General features: G+C 46.7%; 1 protein-coding gene across 2 annotated transcripts in view; it reads left to right on the top strand.

Annotated features, from left to right (window-relative positions):
• Nucleotides 1-18,226, top strand: part of dstyk (dual serine/threonine and tyrosine protein kinase) — a 106,718-nt gene that overhangs the window by 19,583 nt on the left and 68,909 nt on the right. For both annotated transcript variants that reach the window (XM_070859479.1, XM_070859478.1), the window contains exon 2: nt 15,126-15,514. In XM_070859479.1, the coding sequence (XP_070715580.1) occupies nt 15,126-15,514 (389 nt within the window). The remainder of the gene's footprint in view (nt 1-15,125; nt 15,515-18,226) is intronic.

The raw sequence follows: 18,226 nt of genomic DNA, 5'->3' as shown, positions 1-18,226 counted from the left end.
CTTCAGCCCAAATCGAAGGGGGCTCAAAGCGTTGCCCGCGAGACAGTTCTTGTGGCACCGTGCAGTATTAAAGCACATTTGATCTGCCTCCTTGAGATGATTTAGCACCGTGAAACTAAACTCTATTGGTGTGACTTTCTGTCTGCGATGCACTGCGAGCTTAAAAGCGATGAAAGATGTGCAACATTATATAACCAAGCAGTAAAGATATAGGGGCCGAAATTGCCCCTTTTTTTCCGCGCAGTCGGGGCGAACTCTCCGACGATCGGGACATTGCCCTCGTGATTTTTTGAGGCGGGGAAGGTATCTGCCCCGCTCCTTTGCGAACGGTGGTAATGATGTCATTTGAGCGCGCACTGCCTGGTCCCCGTCTGGAAGCGACATTGCCCTCAAATAATCGAATGGCCGCTTGTCGGCGTCCCCGACAGCTTCGCGCGGCGGGAAGCTCCAGTGGCTGGGTGGCGTGTCTGCCCTTAAAGGGGAGGGCGCACTATCGCGGCCGCCATTGTATTTTAATTGTCGGCCGACTCTGCAATCGGCCCGACGATGGCAGCTACGGGTTCAGCAAAGCCGCCATCAGGCAGCCCGGTGCCCCCTCTTTGGTTACCGGCACTGCTGGCCCGGCCGAAGCCCACCCCCCCCCCCCCCCCCCCCGGGTGAACCAGTGGGCGCCAAGTCGACCTCGCAGCGTCCCTCCCCTTTAAGTGAAGGGGAGGGCCGTTACTAAGCATCAGCGAGGCACCGATGACACTGTGCCCGCCTTTTGCCCCCACTACCGACTCGTTACCGCCCCGATGTTTGAAAAGAAAAGAAGGCAATGTCTCTCTATTCCCAGCCCCATCGATTTCAGGCGGGAATTCACCACATAATTAGAATTATCCGCCCCAAAAGGGGCAGAGGGCAATTTCAGCCCCATTGACTCGTATAGCACAGAAGGAGGCCAATCGACTCATCCCAGAAGCAAGGTGTCCCAGTGCTTTATTGACCTGTTTCTTCATGGAAGCTTATTTTTTTTTCTCAAGCTGCACTGGTGAAGTATAGATTCAAGTAGTTGTGCTTTCTTTTCAGTTACAATTGAACAGGTCAAGTGATTGGAGCATTCTGGGCAAATCACTTGCCCTTACAGTGAGATCCCAACAAAAATTGAACTGGAGTCACCTCTCCCTCACTCAGCCCTCTTCCAAAATCAGTCCTCTTTCCCTCGCCTTCCTGTCCCCATCATTCTCACAGTTAGATGGATTTCCCTGCTGTTGGGGCTATTGATACAACTTGACTGATATATTATGAGGGGAGATTTAATAGAAGTGTATAAAATGATGAGGGGCCGAGATAGAATGAATAGGACGGACCTATTTCCCTGAGCAGAGGGGTCAACAACCAGGGGGCATAGATTTAAAGTAATTGGGGGGAGGTTTAGAAGGGATAGGGGATATTCTTTCACCCAGAGAGTGGTGGAGGTCTGGAACTCACTGCCTGACAGGACGGTTAGGGCAGAAACCCTCACCACATTTAAAAAGTACTTGGATGTGCACTTGAAGTGCCGTAACCTGCAAGGACTATGGATCAAAAGCTGGAAAGTGGAATTAGGCTGGATCGCTCTTTGTTGGCCGGCGCGGACACGATGGACCGAATGGCCTCCTTCCGTGCTGTAAATTTCTATGATTCGATGATATGAAAATTGAGGCTTTTTACTATTTTTCAATGGACTAAGTTTTTAGGAAAGCATTGTCTTTTCTTCTTGGGCGGTCCCCCGGATTCGAGGATGACTTGCTTCCACACTGAAGCTGACTGAAGAGGCCAATGTGGGACCCGCAGTCTCTGTCATAGGTGTGGCAGACGGTGGTTGGAGGGACGGTTGGGTGGGGTGCTTGATTTGTGATGATATTTGCATTGTAATCTGGTTACATATTGGTCTATTATTTCAACTGGCTTCACCAACTCGGGACTGCAAGCTTCTCTAAACCTCTTTGGTTGTTTCATCTGTTCTGAAGGTGTCGGTCTTGTCTGATCGTCTGCTCCAGTGCCGTGGGCACATAGTGGGAATCCTGTGTGTGATCCAAGGCTCAATAAACGGATGTATTGTTTACCCAAGGCATGCTTATGCCTCTTTGTTTTTCTTTTGCTCGCAAAGGCTTGTTTCACTGCAATAGAAGCAGGCTTTTAGTGTTGGACGCAAGAAGTAATATCTGGAGGAGCTCCAGTCGTAATGGGGGTTGTGAATTTTTGAGCGTGGTATCAAGTTTTGCCCCATTAATCACACCAGCATGATGCTGATGAAGGAATAACGATGGTTTTGGTTACATTTTCATCTCTGCAGTACATTTCCAGTTCATCGACTCGTGATGGTCATATGACTTGAGTTTTGATTGAGAATCATAAGTTTTTTTAAACAGCAACTGTAAGATTGAGTTAATTGTAATTAGAGTATAGTCCGTGGCATTCTGGACTTGAGATGTACTTCATCAGGGTCTGTCATTGTTGCTAATCTTGGAGAGATCAATGATTTGTACATCACCCATGATATGCCCGTGAAGTTATGAGTTATTACTGGGTCCCATGTCAATGCTCCGTTGATTAGAACTCACCAGCTGTACTGGTCTGCAAGATAACTATTAATAAAAAGCTTGTGTAAGAACCGATTGAACAGTATATCTCCTTTTTCCAGCCTTTGGTTGAGTGGGCAGGCAGATCGATGAGGAAGAGTCTCAGCTCAACCTGATCCCCTCGTTGCCTGCGATCCTCAGTCCTCGGGTTTGCTGCTTTTTCTGGCCAATTTATATGCCTCTTCCTTGGATCTAACACGATCTTTAATTTCCCTCGTTAGCCACGGTTAAGCCACCTTCCCTGTTTTATTTTTACTCCAGACAGGGATGTACAACTGTTGAAGTTCATCCATGTGATCTATAAATGTTTACCATTGCCTATCCACCGTCAACCCTTTAAGTATCATTTGCCAGTCTATTCTAACCAATTCACGCCTCATGCCGTTGAAGTTAGCTTTCCCTAAGTTCAGGACCTTAGTTTCTGAATTAACTGTGTCACTCTCCATCTTAATAAAGTATGTACAGGGCCTTGGTGAGGCCTCACCTGGAATATTGTGTTCAGTTTTGGTCTCTTAATCTGAGGAAGGACGTTCTTGCTATTGAGGGAGTGCAGCGAAGGTTCACCAGACTGATTCCCGGGATGGCTGAACTGACATATGAGGAGAGACTGGATCAACTGGGCCTTTATACACTGGAATTTAGAAGGATGAGAGGGGATCTCAGAAACGTATAAGATTCTGACGGGACGGGACAGGTTAGATGCGGGAAGAATGATCCCGACGTTGGGGAAGTCTAGAACCAGGGGACACAGTCTTAGGATACGGGGTAGGCCATTTAGGACACAGATGAGGAGGAACTTCTTCAGAGTTGTTAACCTGTGGAATTCCTTGTCGCAGAGTGTTGATGCCAGTTCATTGGATATATTCAAGAGGGAGTTAGATATGGCTAAAGGGTTCAAGGGGTATGGATGGGAAAGCAGGGAAGGGGTACTGAGGTGAATGATCAGCCATGATCTTATTGAATGGTGGTGCAGGCTCGAAGGACCGAATGTCCTACTCCTGCACCTATTTTCTATGTTTCTGCCCATCCACGCCTCCAGACAACATCACTGGTTAATGGTCAGATGTGGGACTGTTTCCTGATCTTTTTTGTGTCCGCTAGTGTCACAGTGGGTACACCCTCGTCTGAGTCAGAAGGTTGTGGGTTCAAGTCCCGCTCCAGGGACTTGAGCGTACAAATCTAGGCTGACACTCCAGTGCAGTGCTGAGGGAGTGCTGCACTGTCTGAGCTGCCATCTTTCGGATGAGACGTTATACCGAGGCCCCGCCTGCCCCCTTGGGTGGACGTAAAAGATCCCATGGCACTATTTTGAAGAGGAGCAGGGGCGTTATCCCTCGTGTCCTGGGCCAATATTTATCCCCCGATCAACATAACAAAAACAGATTATCTAGTCATTATCACATTGCTGTTTGTGGGAGCTTGCTGTGCACAAGTTGGATGCCGCATTTTCCACATTACACTTCAAAAGTATTTCATTGCCTGTAAAGCGCTTTGAGACGTCCAGTGGTCACGAAAGGCGCTATATAAATGTACGTCTTTCCTCCAACCCCCCCCACCCCCCCCCCCCCCCCCAAACCATCAAAAGAAGCCAAGAAATACTAAAAACCAGTTGCAGTGCATCACCACCTCTGGCTGGGATCAGTTGAGTGATTGCGGAGATTAGTCCTTGCACCCTCCTGGCATGTGACTCAGTATCGCACCATAAAGTGCAAGTTGCTGAACTATTGTGGGGGGGGGGCTGATCAGGTTTTTGCCAGTGCAGGGAGAGTAGGAGACTCAATCTGATCCGGCAGTTGCCTGCGATTCATTCACTCATCCACCCTTCCAGGCGGGATCATTGGATAATGGTCCGATGTGGGAGCATTTCCCCTCTCTCTTTTACCCCCCCACCCTCCCCCAGGTTTTTGTATCCCGTAACATTGTGTAAAGGGTCGCTGGGCGAAATGCTCGATCTGCCTATTACCCCAAGGAACAGTAGAATCTGGTTTCAGTGTGGCTACGCTTAGGACCTCACAGGGATGGGAAGGATAGAGTATTGGGAAGGATAGAAATCATGAGGTGGGAACGGAGAGAGTCATGGACTCGAATATCTTAAGTTATGCAATGTGTTTTGCTGCTGAGCAATGCATTGTAAAGGAAATTTGAATAAAAACCCAATTGTGTGCAGCATGTTGAGGTTTGTACCATGTGAATATTTTGACTGGTTAAGCATAACTTCTTCAGTTTCTGCGTTTATGGCCATTTCTAAACTCCCGAGGTCAGGTGCAGTCTTGCAGGTGAATTTCCAGCACTTCCAATTGTGATCTGGTAAAAGGTGTTGGAATGACAATTGTCACATTGACAAGATATCATCATCATGGGCAGTCCCTCGAACGAGGATGACATGCTTCCACATGGGTTCACATGTTTCAATGAAGGACCCGATGTTCCGGTCCTGAACTCCAATTGAAGGGGTGGAAGATGCCTGTGCGTGCATTTTTTTAACGTGTGGTGACCGTTGCACATCAACCACCATACGGGCTTGACAGAGCTCGGCCTTTATCCAGTAGCAAGGGTTAACCAGGATGACTGAAGACCTGCTCTGATGCCCGGACCTAGCGCGCGCACATATCGCAGTGTGAGCTGGCCCATGCTGCCCCTGGGCCTTCGGCTCTTCTGGGTCCCGTACCCTCATGTGCCGCTCCTCCACTACAATTTCTTGCCTCTCCTCCGCCACAAAAACACTCTCCACACCTCCGCACCAAACATTCGCCGCACCTCCGCCAAGACCTCCCGCCGCACCTTGAATGCGATACTCTGGGTCATGGCTGAAAGGTGTGGAGACACCTCACAGGGGCGGGGACAGGGAAGAGAAAAGCGTTGGTTTTTGCAGATGATGTGTCTGATCCTCCCCAGTGGTCAGCTCATGGGTGATGAGCAGCTCAGCCACCTAGCCCAGGTATATACCAGGTTTAATCCATGGTCCACTCTGAGAGTTAGCCAATCAGAGGTTCACAATAGCCGTCGGTGCCTCTGGCTTCGGGAGGGGAAATCTGGCCAGGGTTCTTGCTCCTGATTGCTGCTCTGTAAGTACATGCAAGTCACTATTGGATGAGTACAGGATTGTGCTCGAGACACCCCATGGTCAAAAGTATGAGCCCAGATGCTAAGTGCCAACTTAGCCGCTTGGACAGAGTACTGGGAGGTGTCTGGCACCTGTGTTGTCATTCCAGAGCAAGAGTCAGTGCCTGCAGCTGATGGGGATGAAGAAAGAGCAAGTGGACATGTAGGTCATGAGACATGTATAATGGGGCTAAAATATGAGTGACCTGCATTTATATAGTGCCTTTCATCACCTCAGGATTTCCCAAAGCGCTTTACGGCCAATGAAGTACCTTTTTGAAGTGTAGTCACTGTTGTAATGTAGGGAACGGGGAGTTTATGCACAGCAAGCGCCCACAAACAGCAATGTGATAATGACCAGATCATCTGTTTTTGTTAAGAGGGATAAATATTGGTCAGGACAGCGGGGATAACTCCCCTGCTCTTCTTCAAAATAGTGCCATAGGATCTTTTACATCAAGATGAGGCCTTGGTTTAACATCTCATCCAAAAGACAGCACCACTGACAATGCAGAGCTCCCTCAGCACTGCACTGGAGTGCCAACCTAGATTTATGTGCTCAAGTCCCTGGAGTGGGACTTGAACCCACAACCTTCTGTGGCAAGGGGTGCCACCCACTGAGGCAGGGCTGACACTGTTTGTCCATTTGTGAACTCATGTGGAAGCAAGTCATCCTCGTTATGAGGGACCGCCTGATGACTAGTTTGAGTTCAATGAACTGGATGTGAAAGGCAACACCTTTTTTAACCTGGGGTGTTAAATTATGACATTGTTCCGGCTGTGTGCACAGTTGTGAGTTCAGCTCGCTTACATTATGGCATTCTAGCAAGCCACTACCTTGGTGAGCTCATCAGCACCGACTGTTCATGCAAAAACAAAACCAGTCAGAAACCTGAACTGGATTTGGTTGCAAAAGAAAAGGATCTTGATTGATCGATCTTGGGTCTCATGCTGCATTAGATAAACATACTGGATTATACGAGTTCTGGAGCAGAGACAGGGAGCAAGTTAGACAGGGTTCCCACCCCTGACCTGTGCTAGTAGAAAGAAAAAAAGAAAAACTTGCATTTGTATAGCGCCTTTCATGACCACCAGACGTCTCAAAGCGCTTTGTAGCTAATGAAATAGCTTTTGAAGTGTAGTCACTGTTGTAATGTAGGATACGTGGTAGCTAATTTGCACACAGCAAGCTCCCGCAAACAGCAATGTGATAACCAGATAATCTGTTGTAGTGATGTTCGTTGAGGGATAAATATTGGCCAGAACATTGGATAGCTCCCCTACTCTTCTTCGAAATGATGTCGTAGGATCCTTGGTTTAATGTCTCAGTTGAAAGACAGCACCTCCGACAATGCAATGCTCCCTCGGCACTGCACTGGGAGTGTCAGCCAAGGTTTTTTGCACTCAAGTCCCTGGAGTGGGACTTGAAACCCACAACCTTCCGACACAGAAGCCACGGCTGACATTGTAAATGCGAGTGCGGCGGTTGGACGAGGACATCACTTAGTTTAGTTCCGATGCTCTCCATGAATGAACGGCCTGCCGAATGCTCACTGTCTGAACTCGCACAGAAAAACAAAAGAATGGCCACTTGAGTGAGGTGCCAGAAGATTGCAGGCGTTTGTGGGGTCATACCCTAAGTGAGTTGTGGCCTTTTGAGGCAAGCATGCAGAAATTGTACTGCTTGAAAGGAGCTGAAAAATAATAGGAGCAGGAGTAGGCCATTCGGTCCCTCGAGCCTGCTCTGCCATTTAATACGATCGTGTCTGATCCGATCATGGACTCGGGTCCACTTCCCTTCCCGCTCCCCATAACCCCTTATCCCCTTAAGAAACTGTCTATTTCTGTCTTAAATTTATTCAATGTCCCAGCTTCCACAGCTCTCTGAGGCAGCAAATTCCACAGATTTACAACCCTCAGAAGAAATTCCTCCTCATCTCTGATTTAAATGGGTGGTCCCTTATTCGAAGATCATGCCCTCATCTGATGCCATCAGTGGAAACATCCTCTCTGCGTCCACCTTGTCAAGCCCCCTCATAATCGTAGTCGTTTCGATAAGATCACCTCTCATTGTTCGAAACTCCAGTGAGGAGAGGCCCAACCTACTCAACCTTTCCTCATGAGTCAACGCCCTCATCTCTGGAATCAACCTTGCACTTTCCTCATCACACCTTGTTTTGGCAACAAGGAGAACATCAGGTTGCACCCGACAGATTCAAACTGATTCCAGTTGTGCTGATGTGCGATTTTGCAGTTTGTTGTACTGAAGATTTTTAAAAGCAGAGCCCACTATCAAGCTGCATGATGCCGCACTCCCGAGTATGGTGACGTATCTGTCAAATAAAATATTGGGCAGTATTTATTTCCGCCAAATTGGATATCGGAACATATGAGGCTTGGAAAAAAAAATTGTACGCAGTTGAATTAAAACCTTGTGGAGATAATCTGCTGGCACTGCAGTGTTCGAATTCATTCAGTCTCTGAAATAGTCACTATTTATATACTTTGCCACATGGACCACCCTGAACTGCAGTTAAGCAAAGACAACTGAGATTTCATAGATAATTAAAACAATGCTTGTTTCTGGACACACGTTGAAATGTGGGTTTGTAGACACCTCCTCTCGTCTAACTGTGTACTGACCACCTTCCCCAATCACTAGAATGGCAGTCCGTGGAGATTCCCTGTGGGTGCTGCAGCAAGATTCCTCGCCTGCAGAATACTTTCAGTGATCTGGGAAAATCCCCCTCCTGTTTTCCACCCCCAAGTCGAGCAAAGGTGGCGGTGGAGTCTCAATCCGAGTCTGGATTGGTATTCCAACGAGCTTGCACCCAAGTTTGTTGTATTGTGGAAACTTCCTGCCATCCTGTGCTCGATAGACATGGCTAGCTATTGAGCTGCAGAGCACTTGCTTTGGGAGCCTCAAGTCTGGCAAGTGAACAATGTGGTTCCTTCACTTGGGACTCCTTCACAGCAAGCGAGCCAAAGGTGGGCAGAGGAAACGTTACGAGGACACCCTGAAAGTCTCCCTGATAAAGTGCAACATCCCCACTGACACCTGGGAGTCCCTGGCCAAAGACCGCCCTAAGTGGAGGAAGTGCATCCGGGAGGGTGCTGAGCACCTCGAGTCTCATCGCCGAGAGCATGCAGAAATCAAACGCGGGCAGTGGAAAGAGCGTGCGGCAAACTAGTCCCACCCTCCCTTACCCTCAACGACCATCTGTCCCACCTGTGACAGGCACTGTGGTTCTCGTATTGGACTGTTCAGTCACCTAAGGACTCATTTTTAGAGTGGAAGCAAGTTTTCCTTGATTCCGAGGGACTGCCTATGATGATTGGGCTGTGGAAGACAGGCTGATTTCGTCTCATGATGTGCCGTTAAACTGTCATTTAGATTTATGCACCAAATACTTGTAATCTGTGATGTGCTCCTTCATTTGATTATTTCTAAAGTTGATGCACTATACGCAATATTTTTGAGGTTGAAAGCTCTTGCTAAGCTGACTCATTGGAATGTTTTGAAGTAACTTCTGCATTTAGTAAAAGTCAGAACTTCCTTTCCATGCAGAGTAGTGTGCATGGCATGATTTAGATGTTGTTTTTCAATAGATCTGTTACTTCTAACGAGCAAGGGTAATTCAGGAAAGGCTTGCATTTATTGATCAACTTATCGCATCATCGCAAGGTGCGTCACATACAATTAATTACTTTGAGGTGTGGTAATTGTTACCAGATGAATGTTACGAATAAATACTGTCCAATATTTTATTTGATAGATACATAGAAACATAGACACAGAAAAATAGGTGCAGGAGTAGGCTATTCGGCCCTTCAAGCCTGCACCACCATTCAATGAGTTCATGGCTGAACATGCAACTTCAGTACCCCATTCCTGCTTTCTCGCCATACCCCTTGATCCCCCTAGTCGTAAGGACTACATCTAACTCTTTTTTGAATATATTTAGTGAATTGGCCTCAACAACTTTCTGTGGTAGAGAATTCCACAGGTTCACCACTCTCTGGGTGAAGAAGTTTCTCCTCATCTCGGTCCTAAATGGATTACCCCTTATCCTTCGACTGTGACCCATGGTTCTGGACTTCCCCAACATTGGGAACATTCTTCCTGCATCTAACCTGTCTAAACCCGTCAATTTTAAACGTTTCTATGAGATCCCCTCTCATTCTTCTGAACTCCAGTGAATACAAGCCCAGTTGATCCAGTCTTTCTTGATATGTCAGTCCCGACATCCCGGGAATCAGTCTGGTGAACCTTCGCTGCACTCCCTCAATAGCAAGAATGTCCTTCCTCAAGTTAGGAGACCAAAACTGTGCACAATACTCCAGGTGTGGCCTCACCCAAGGCCCTGTACAGCTGCAGTAACACATCCCTGCCCCTGTACTCAAATCCCCTCGCTATGAAGGCTAACATGCCATTTTCTTTCTTAACCGCCTGTTGTACCTGCATGCCAACCTTCAATGACTGTTGTACCATGACACCCATGTCTCGTTGCACCTCCCCTTTTCCGAATCTGTCACTATTCAGATAATCTCTCTCTCTTTTTACCACTAAAGTGGATAACCTCACATTTATCCACATTATACTTCATCTGCCACGCATTTGCCCACTCACCTAACCTATCCAAGTCACTCTGCAGCCTCATAGCATCCTCCTCGCAGCTCTCATTGCCACCCAACTTAGTGTCATCTGCAAATTTGGAGATATTACATTTAATCCCCTTGTCTAAATCATTAATGTACAATGTAAACAGCTGGGGCCCCAGCACAGAACCTTGTGGTACCCCACTAGTCACTGCCTGCCATTCTGAAAAGTACCCATTTACTCCTACTCTTTGCTTCCTGTCTGACAACCAGTTCTCAATCCACGTCAGCACACTACCCCCAATCCCATGTGCTTTAACTTTTCACATTAATCTCTTGTGTGGGACCTTGTCGAAAGCCTTCTGAAAGTCCAAATACACCACATCAACTGGTTCTCCCTTGTCCACTCTGCTAGAAACATCCTCAAAAAATTCCAGAAGATTTGTCAAGCATGATTTCCCTTTCACAAATCCATGCTGACTTGGACCTATCGTGTCACCTCTTTCCAAATGCGCTGCTATGACATCCTTAATAATTGATTCCATCATTTTACCCACTACCGATGTCTGGCTGACCGGTCGATAATTCCCTGTTTTCTCTCTCCCTCCTTTTTTAAAAAGTGGGGTTACATTGGCTACCCTCCACTCGATAGGAACTGATCCAGAGTCTATGGAATGTTGGAAAATGACACTCAATGCATCCGCTATTTCCAAGGCCACCTCCTTAAGTACTCTGGGATGCAGTCCATCAGGCCCTGGGGATTTATCGGCCTTCAATCCCATCAATTTCCCCAGCACAATTTCCCAACTAATAAGGATTTCCCTCAGTTCCTCCTCCTTACTAGACCCTCTGACCCCTTTTATATCCGGAAGGTTGTTTGTGTCCTCCTTAGTGAATACCGAACCAAAGTACTTGTTCAATTGGTCTGCCATTTCTTTGTTCCCCGTTATGACTTCCCCTGATTCTGACTGCAGGGGATCTACGTTTGTCGTTACTAACCTTTTTCTTTTTACATATCTATAGAAGCTTTTACAGTCCGTTTTAATGTTCCCTGCAAGCTTTCTCTCGTACTCTATTTTCCCTGCCCTAATCAAACCCTTTGTCCTCCTCTGCTGAGTTCTAAATTTCTCCCAGTCCCTGGGTTCGCTGCTATTTCTGGCCAATTTGTATGCCACCTCCTTGGTTTTAATACTATCCCTGATTTCCCTTGATAGCCACGGTTGAGCCACCTTCCCTTTTTTTATTTTTACGCCGGACAGGGATGTACAATTGTTGTAGTTCATCCATGCGGTCTCTAAATGTCTGCCATTGCCCATCCACTGTCGACCCCTTAAGTATCATTCGCCAATCTATCCCAGCCAATTCACGCCTCATACCTTCAAAGTTACCCTTCTTTAAGTTCTGGACCATGGTCTCTGAATTAACTGTTTCATTCTCCATCCTAATGTAGAATTCCACCATATTATGGTCACTCTTCCCCAAGGGGCCTCGCACAATGAGATTGCTAATTAATCCTCTCTTATTACACAACACCCAGTCTAAGATGGCCTCCCTCCTAGTTGGTTCCTCGACATATTGGTCTAGAAAACCATCCCTTATGCACTCCAGGAAATCTTCCTCCACCGTATTGCTTCCACTTTGGTTAGCCTAATCTATATGCATATTAAAGTTACCCGTGATAACTGCTGCACCTTTATTGCATGCATCCCTAATTTCCTGTTTGATGCCCTCCCCAACATCACTACTACTGTTTGGAGGTCTGTACACAACTCCCACTAATGTTTTTTGCCCTTTGGAGTTCTGGAGCTCTACCTATATAGATTCCACTTCATCCAAGCTTAATGTCCTTCCTAACTATTGCATTAATCTCCTCTTTAACCAGCAATGCTCCCTCACCTCCTTTTCCTTTTATTCTATCCTTCCTGAATGTTGAATAACCTTGGATGTTGAGTTCCCAGCCCTGATCATCCTGGAGCCACGTCTCTGTAATCCCAATCACATCATATCTGTTAACATTTATTTGCACAGTTAATTCATCGACTTTATTTTAGAATTATGATGTAGTTTGGCCCTTTTTGTTTCTTGCCTTTGTTTACTCTGCCTTCCACTATTGCTTTTTACCTTTCTACCATCTGTTTCTGACTCCAGATTACTTCGCCCTGTCTCGCTGCATAGGTTCCCATCCCCCTGCCATATTAGTTTAAACACTCCCGAACTGCATTAGCAAATGTTACCCCCAGGACATCAATTCCAGACTGTCCCTTTTGTACAGGTCCCACTTCCCCCAGAACTGGTTTCAATGTCCCAGGAATTTGAATCCCTCCCTCTTGCACCACTGCTCAAGCCACATATTTATTCTAACTATCCTGCTCCCTCTACTCGATTAGCACGTGGTACTGGTAGCAATCCAGAGATTACTACCTTTTGAGGTCCTACTTTTTAATTTAACTCCAAGCTCCCTAAATTTAGCTTGTAGGACCTCTTCTCGCTTCTTACCTATATCGTTGGTACCTACATGTACCACGACAACTGGCTGTTCACCCTCCCTCTCCAGAATGCTCTGCAGCCGCTCCGAGACATCCTTGACCCTTGCACCAGGGAGGCAACATACTATCCTGGAGTCTCGGTTGCGGCTGAAGAAACTCCTATCTATTCCCCTTACAATAGAGTCCCTATCACTATAGCTCTCTCACTCTTTTTCCCGCCCTTCTGTGCAGAAGAGCCACCCATGGTGCCGTCAACTTGGCTGCTGGTGCCTTCCCCTGGTAAGTCATCTCCCCCAAACAGTATCCAAAACGGTATATCTGTTTTGGAGGGAGATGACCGCAATTGACTCCTGCACTACCTTCCTGCTCTTGCCTTGTCTCTTGGTCACCCATTCACTATCTGTCCTAACCCTTACCTGCGGTGTGACCAATTCACTAAATGTGCTCTCCACAACATTCTCAGCATCGCGCATGCTCCAGAGTGAGTCCATCCGCAGCTCCAGTGCCGTCATGCGGTCTGTCAGGAGCTGCAACTGGACACACTTCCCGCACACGTAGTCAGGGAAGTGTCCCTGACTTCCCACATCGCACAGGAGGAGCATGACATGGGTCCGAGCTCACCTGCCATGACTTAACCCTTAAGTAAATTTTAGTAAGTCAATTAATTTAACACCAAACAGCTACTTAGTAGTTCACTGCCAAATAAACCAATCTAAAAGTCAGTCTGAAATAGTTATACTTACCAGTCGAACAGCCAACCACTTACCAACTTGGCTGTGACGTCACCTCTCGATTTCACACCCCTCTATCTTTGTCTGCAGCTGGTTGGGCTGGTCTCTGGGCCTCCGTCTCCTACTCTCGCACTCCTTATCAGCTGCTCTAGTGTCAGCACTGGTCAGAAAAACAAGACAAAACAGCACCTGCCGCCCCCATTTGCTCGAACTCGCCCACTTACCAAACTTGGGAGTGCGACATCATGCAGCTTGGTAGTGGGCGCTGCCTTTTTAAAAAAAAAAATCTTCAGTACAACAAATTGCAAAATCGCACATCAGCACAACAGTTGGAATCAGTTCAAACTTGTAGGGTGCAACCCGATCTCCTTGTTAATACAAGGTGGGATGAGGAAAGTGCAAGATCTTTCAGTTCCATCCAAGCACCGCAAGAGCCTGTAAAGAACCAAATTGATCTATTTTTTGCTGGTGTTGTTTGAGAGTCAGTGTTGGTTAGGACACTGGGAGAACTACCTACTTGAGTCGCGGCATCTTTAACCTCCACTGGGCAGGTGGACGCGGCCTCGGTTTAACGTTTCACCCAAAGGGTGGTACCTCCAAAAATGAGGCACTCCTTCATTACTGCACTGCAGCGTCAAGTCAATGAGTAGGGCTTGAAGCCACAACCGTGAGACACAAACATATAAACATAGAAACATAGTGAGACTGCCACCAACTGAGCCAAGCTGATACTTAAAATAAGTCAAGATGACAAAGTAAATGAGGCCCAATGAGATGTGCTGTCCTTCTGCTCGATGCTAATCGTGTTTGTTTTAATTTGCCCTAAGCACTGGGTGGGTACAACAGTGTGCTGTACAGCAAGACCAACCTAAAGATATTGATGATCTCCCCATAAAATTACTTTTGATAAGTGTGATGCTTATGGTGGGTGTTGATGCTGGGGGTAGGCCACTTTTTGTTGCTGTGTGGCTGTAGTGAGCCACAATATCTGCAGCCTCTTAACTGATCTGTGAATTTACTCGGATTTAATCGTAATTAACATTAAAGTGACAGAACAGCTACACTTGAGCATTATATTTTACATGGTAGAGCGCATTGTCAGTCATGTCATTAGCATAAGGTGGAGATAGACAGATTTTTGAACGATAAGGGAATAAAGGGTTATGGGGAGTGGGCAGGGAAGTGGAGCTGAGTCCATGATCGGATCAGCCATGATCTTATTGAATGGCGGAGCAGGCTCGAGGGACCAAATGGCCTACTCCTGCTCCCAGTTCTTGTGTTCATATGAACCAATGGGGTTTTTAATGTCCTTCAGGGAAATAAACATGCCATTCTTATCTAGCCTGGGCCTATATGTGTCACTCCAGTCCCACACTACCATGTTTGACTCCGAACTGCTCCACGAAGTGGCCAAGCAAACCACACAGTCGTATCAGGGAGCACGGCCATCACCGCCTTCTCAGGGCAACTTGGGATGGGTAATAAATGCCAGTCTTGCTAGCGACGGCCACATCCTGAGAATTAAAAAAAAGATGTTGTGAGCAGCGCCCCCTGTGAAATCTTCTGGCGGCGTCTCTTTAATTTCTCTTCTGCTTATCCTCCAGGTGCTTTGAGCTGCATAACATTCCCACGGCATGAAGAGGAGTACCTCCAGGCAACAGTTGGCTGCTTTCCATGCATCATGATTCTGGGTCAGAACTGCGGGGCCAAGTGTCATGTACTGAACAGTCTGTTGGGTGAACGGCTCTTGTCGGTCGTTAAGGGCGGCAACGAAAAGAAGTGCAAAAGGCGGCGGCTGAAGTTCACCCACGGAAAGAGGACCAGTATTAGCCTAGCCTTGCCCGGACAATATGTGTTGGTCCATCACCTCGCTGCACACCAGGGCAAGTGGGACACCATTCCCGAGGAGGACCTGGAAATCCAGGATAGCAGCGACGACCCCGCACATCGTGCGGCTCATCTGGAAGTAACGCTGCACCATCCGTTGTTGCAGGTAACGGGATTAATCTGGACACTGGGATTTTAGTTTTGTCTCGTGCCTTGTTCAGATGAAGGGCGCCGACTTGAAACGTTAACTCTGTTTCTCTGCAGATGCTGCCCTGACCTGAGTATTTCCAGCACTTTCTGTTTATACTCCAGCATCCTGCAGTATTTTGCCTTCGTACCATTAACCTGGGTTTGGGAATAATTTCACCATGGCCCCTTGAGTGCTGGAATGCTGCTGTATCTGTTCAGGTCATAATTGACACCCGGCTGTTAAAGGTCTGGTGGTTGTTCTGTGTTCATGTCTCAAGTTCATGAGCAGGTATGCATCTTTCCACTCAGCCACATCTGACCTGCTGAATCAATACAGGATAGAAGATCCATTTTCTTCCTCCGCTGAATTAATTCAGTTAATTAATCCAGAATCTGCCATGCTGCTGACTAGCTCTGAATTTAAAATAAGACTTGCATTTATATAGCACCTTTCATGTCCACCGGACGTCTCAAAGCGCTTTACAGCCAATGAAGTACTTTTGGAGTGTAGTCACTGTTGTAATGTGGGAAACGCAGCAGCCAATTTGCGCTCAGCAAACTCCCACAAACAGCAATGTGATGATCTGTTTTTGTTCTGTTGGTTGAGGGATAAATATTGGCCAGGACACCAGGGATAATTCCCCTGCTCTTCTTCGAAATAGTGACCATGGGATCTTTAACGCCACCTCTGAGGGAAGATGGGGCCTCGGTTCTCATCCGAAAGACGGCACCTCTGGCGGTGCAGCACTCCCTCAGCACTGCACTGCAGTGTCAGCCTAGATTTATGTGCTCAAGTCCCTGGAGTGGGACTTGAACCCACAATCTTCTGACTCAGAGGCTAGTGCGCTACCTACTGAGCCACAGCTGAAAAATGACTGCAAGTTAGGGAATGATAGGGATGTCAGTCAATTGAGCTTGTGCCCCACCGAGTCAGCTTAATAACTCAAATGACACTCCAGTCCAAAATATTGGTTTCACCCTGTTGGTAATTGGAGGGGGAGGTGACCGTGTTGGCATGGTTAAACAGTCAGCTTTCTCTTGTGTAGATAAATTTGAAAATATTTGGGGGAGACACGAGGGAAGGAAATATTTTACATTGAAATACTTTTTGGGCTCTCCTTTCCCAGAATAAAATTTTTGTTTATTCTCCCTTATCTTTTCAATTGAAAGAATTCAACAGACACTTTTTGCCTCCGGGGTAGGATGACTTCTTCATGCATATTTGTGTTTTCAAAGAGAGAACAAAGTACAGAGGCAAAGCAAGCATCATGGCACAGTCACCGAACCAGTAATGGGTCCAACTCCAGCAACACGGGATTAACTCCCTCAACCTCGTAATCCAGAGGGCTGGACTAATGATCCAGAGACATAAGTTCAAATCCCACCATGCCAGCTGAGGAATTTAAAATCTGTTAATTCAATAAATCTGGAATAAAAAGCTAGTGTCACAATGAAACTACCAGGTTGTCGGGGGGAAAAAACCTATCTGGTTCGCTGGTGTCCTTTTAAGGAAGGAAATCTACCGCCCTTACCCGATCTGGCCTACATGTCACACTCGACCCACAACAATTTTGGTTAACTCCCCTCTGAAATGGCAGCTCACCACCTTCTGAAGGGCAATTAGGGATAGGCAATAAATGCTGGCCTTGCCAGCGACGCCCACATCCCGTGAATGAATGAATTTTTTTTTAAAAGCTGGCTTCCGTTGCCGTGCTTGAACGAGACAAAATATGAAAACATTAATGAGATGTATGCTTTTAAATTATGGAAATGCACAAGAGAGTGGTAGGTTGATAGACAATGCTGGAAACTCTCAGCAGGTCAGGCAGAATCTGTAGCGAGAGGAACAGAGTTAACGTTTCGGGTGTTCATCAGAACTGAAAGGTCGGTTAATGTTTGGATGGGGTGGCTCCCCATCAGACGTTCAGCCCTGTTCACATCTGAAAGTGGAGCAGAAAAATAGGTTAACTGACCTATGTATAGTTTATTTCAAATAATCTGGCACTCAATTTGTTTTAGAATTATCACAGAGTGTTGCAGAAGTCCAGAATCAGGGGTCACAGTCTAAGGATAAGGGGTAGCCATTTGGGACCGAGATGAGGAGAAACTTCTTCACTGAGAATTGTGAACCTGTGGAATTCTCTACCACAGAAAGTTGTTGAGGCCAGTTTTAGATATATTCAAAAGGGCGTTAGATGTGGCCCTTACGGCTAAAGGGATCAAGGAGTAAGGAGAGAAAGCAGGAATGGGATACTGAAGATGCTTAATCAGCCATGATATTGAATGGTGGTGTAGGCTCGCAGGGCAGAATGGCCGACTCTTGCACCTATTTTCTATGTTTCTCTGTTTATCATTGTTATTTATGTTGCTCTTAATTCAAATAACTGGATAAATTCAAATTTCTTGGTACAAAATGGAGGTTCGATTTATCAGGAGCAGGCCGCATTGACTTGGAGTCTTAACGGAGTTTTTTGTTTTATCTCTAATCCAATGAAAGCTTATTCCAAGACTCTGTGCGCGCTCTGCTCCAACTCAGTCAAGCTTTTATTCTGAGATAGTCCCAGGTCATTGCCGCATTGCCCGCACCGCGTAATATATTGAAAGTATTGAGTGACTGCCTTGGATTGGGCTCGAAGTCTAATGCAATGAAGGGACCCGGGTGATATTGAGTGAAGCATGAGAACAAGCT

The sequence above is a fragment of the Pristiophorus japonicus genome, chromosome 17 (genome assembly GCF_044704955.1).
Source record: "Pristiophorus japonicus isolate sPriJap1 chromosome 17, sPriJap1.hap1, whole genome shotgun sequence".
NCBI lineage: Eukaryota > Metazoa > Chordata > Chondrichthyes > Pristiophoridae > Pristiophorus > Pristiophorus japonicus.
This window is presented reverse-complemented; position numbering and strand designations above follow the sequence as displayed.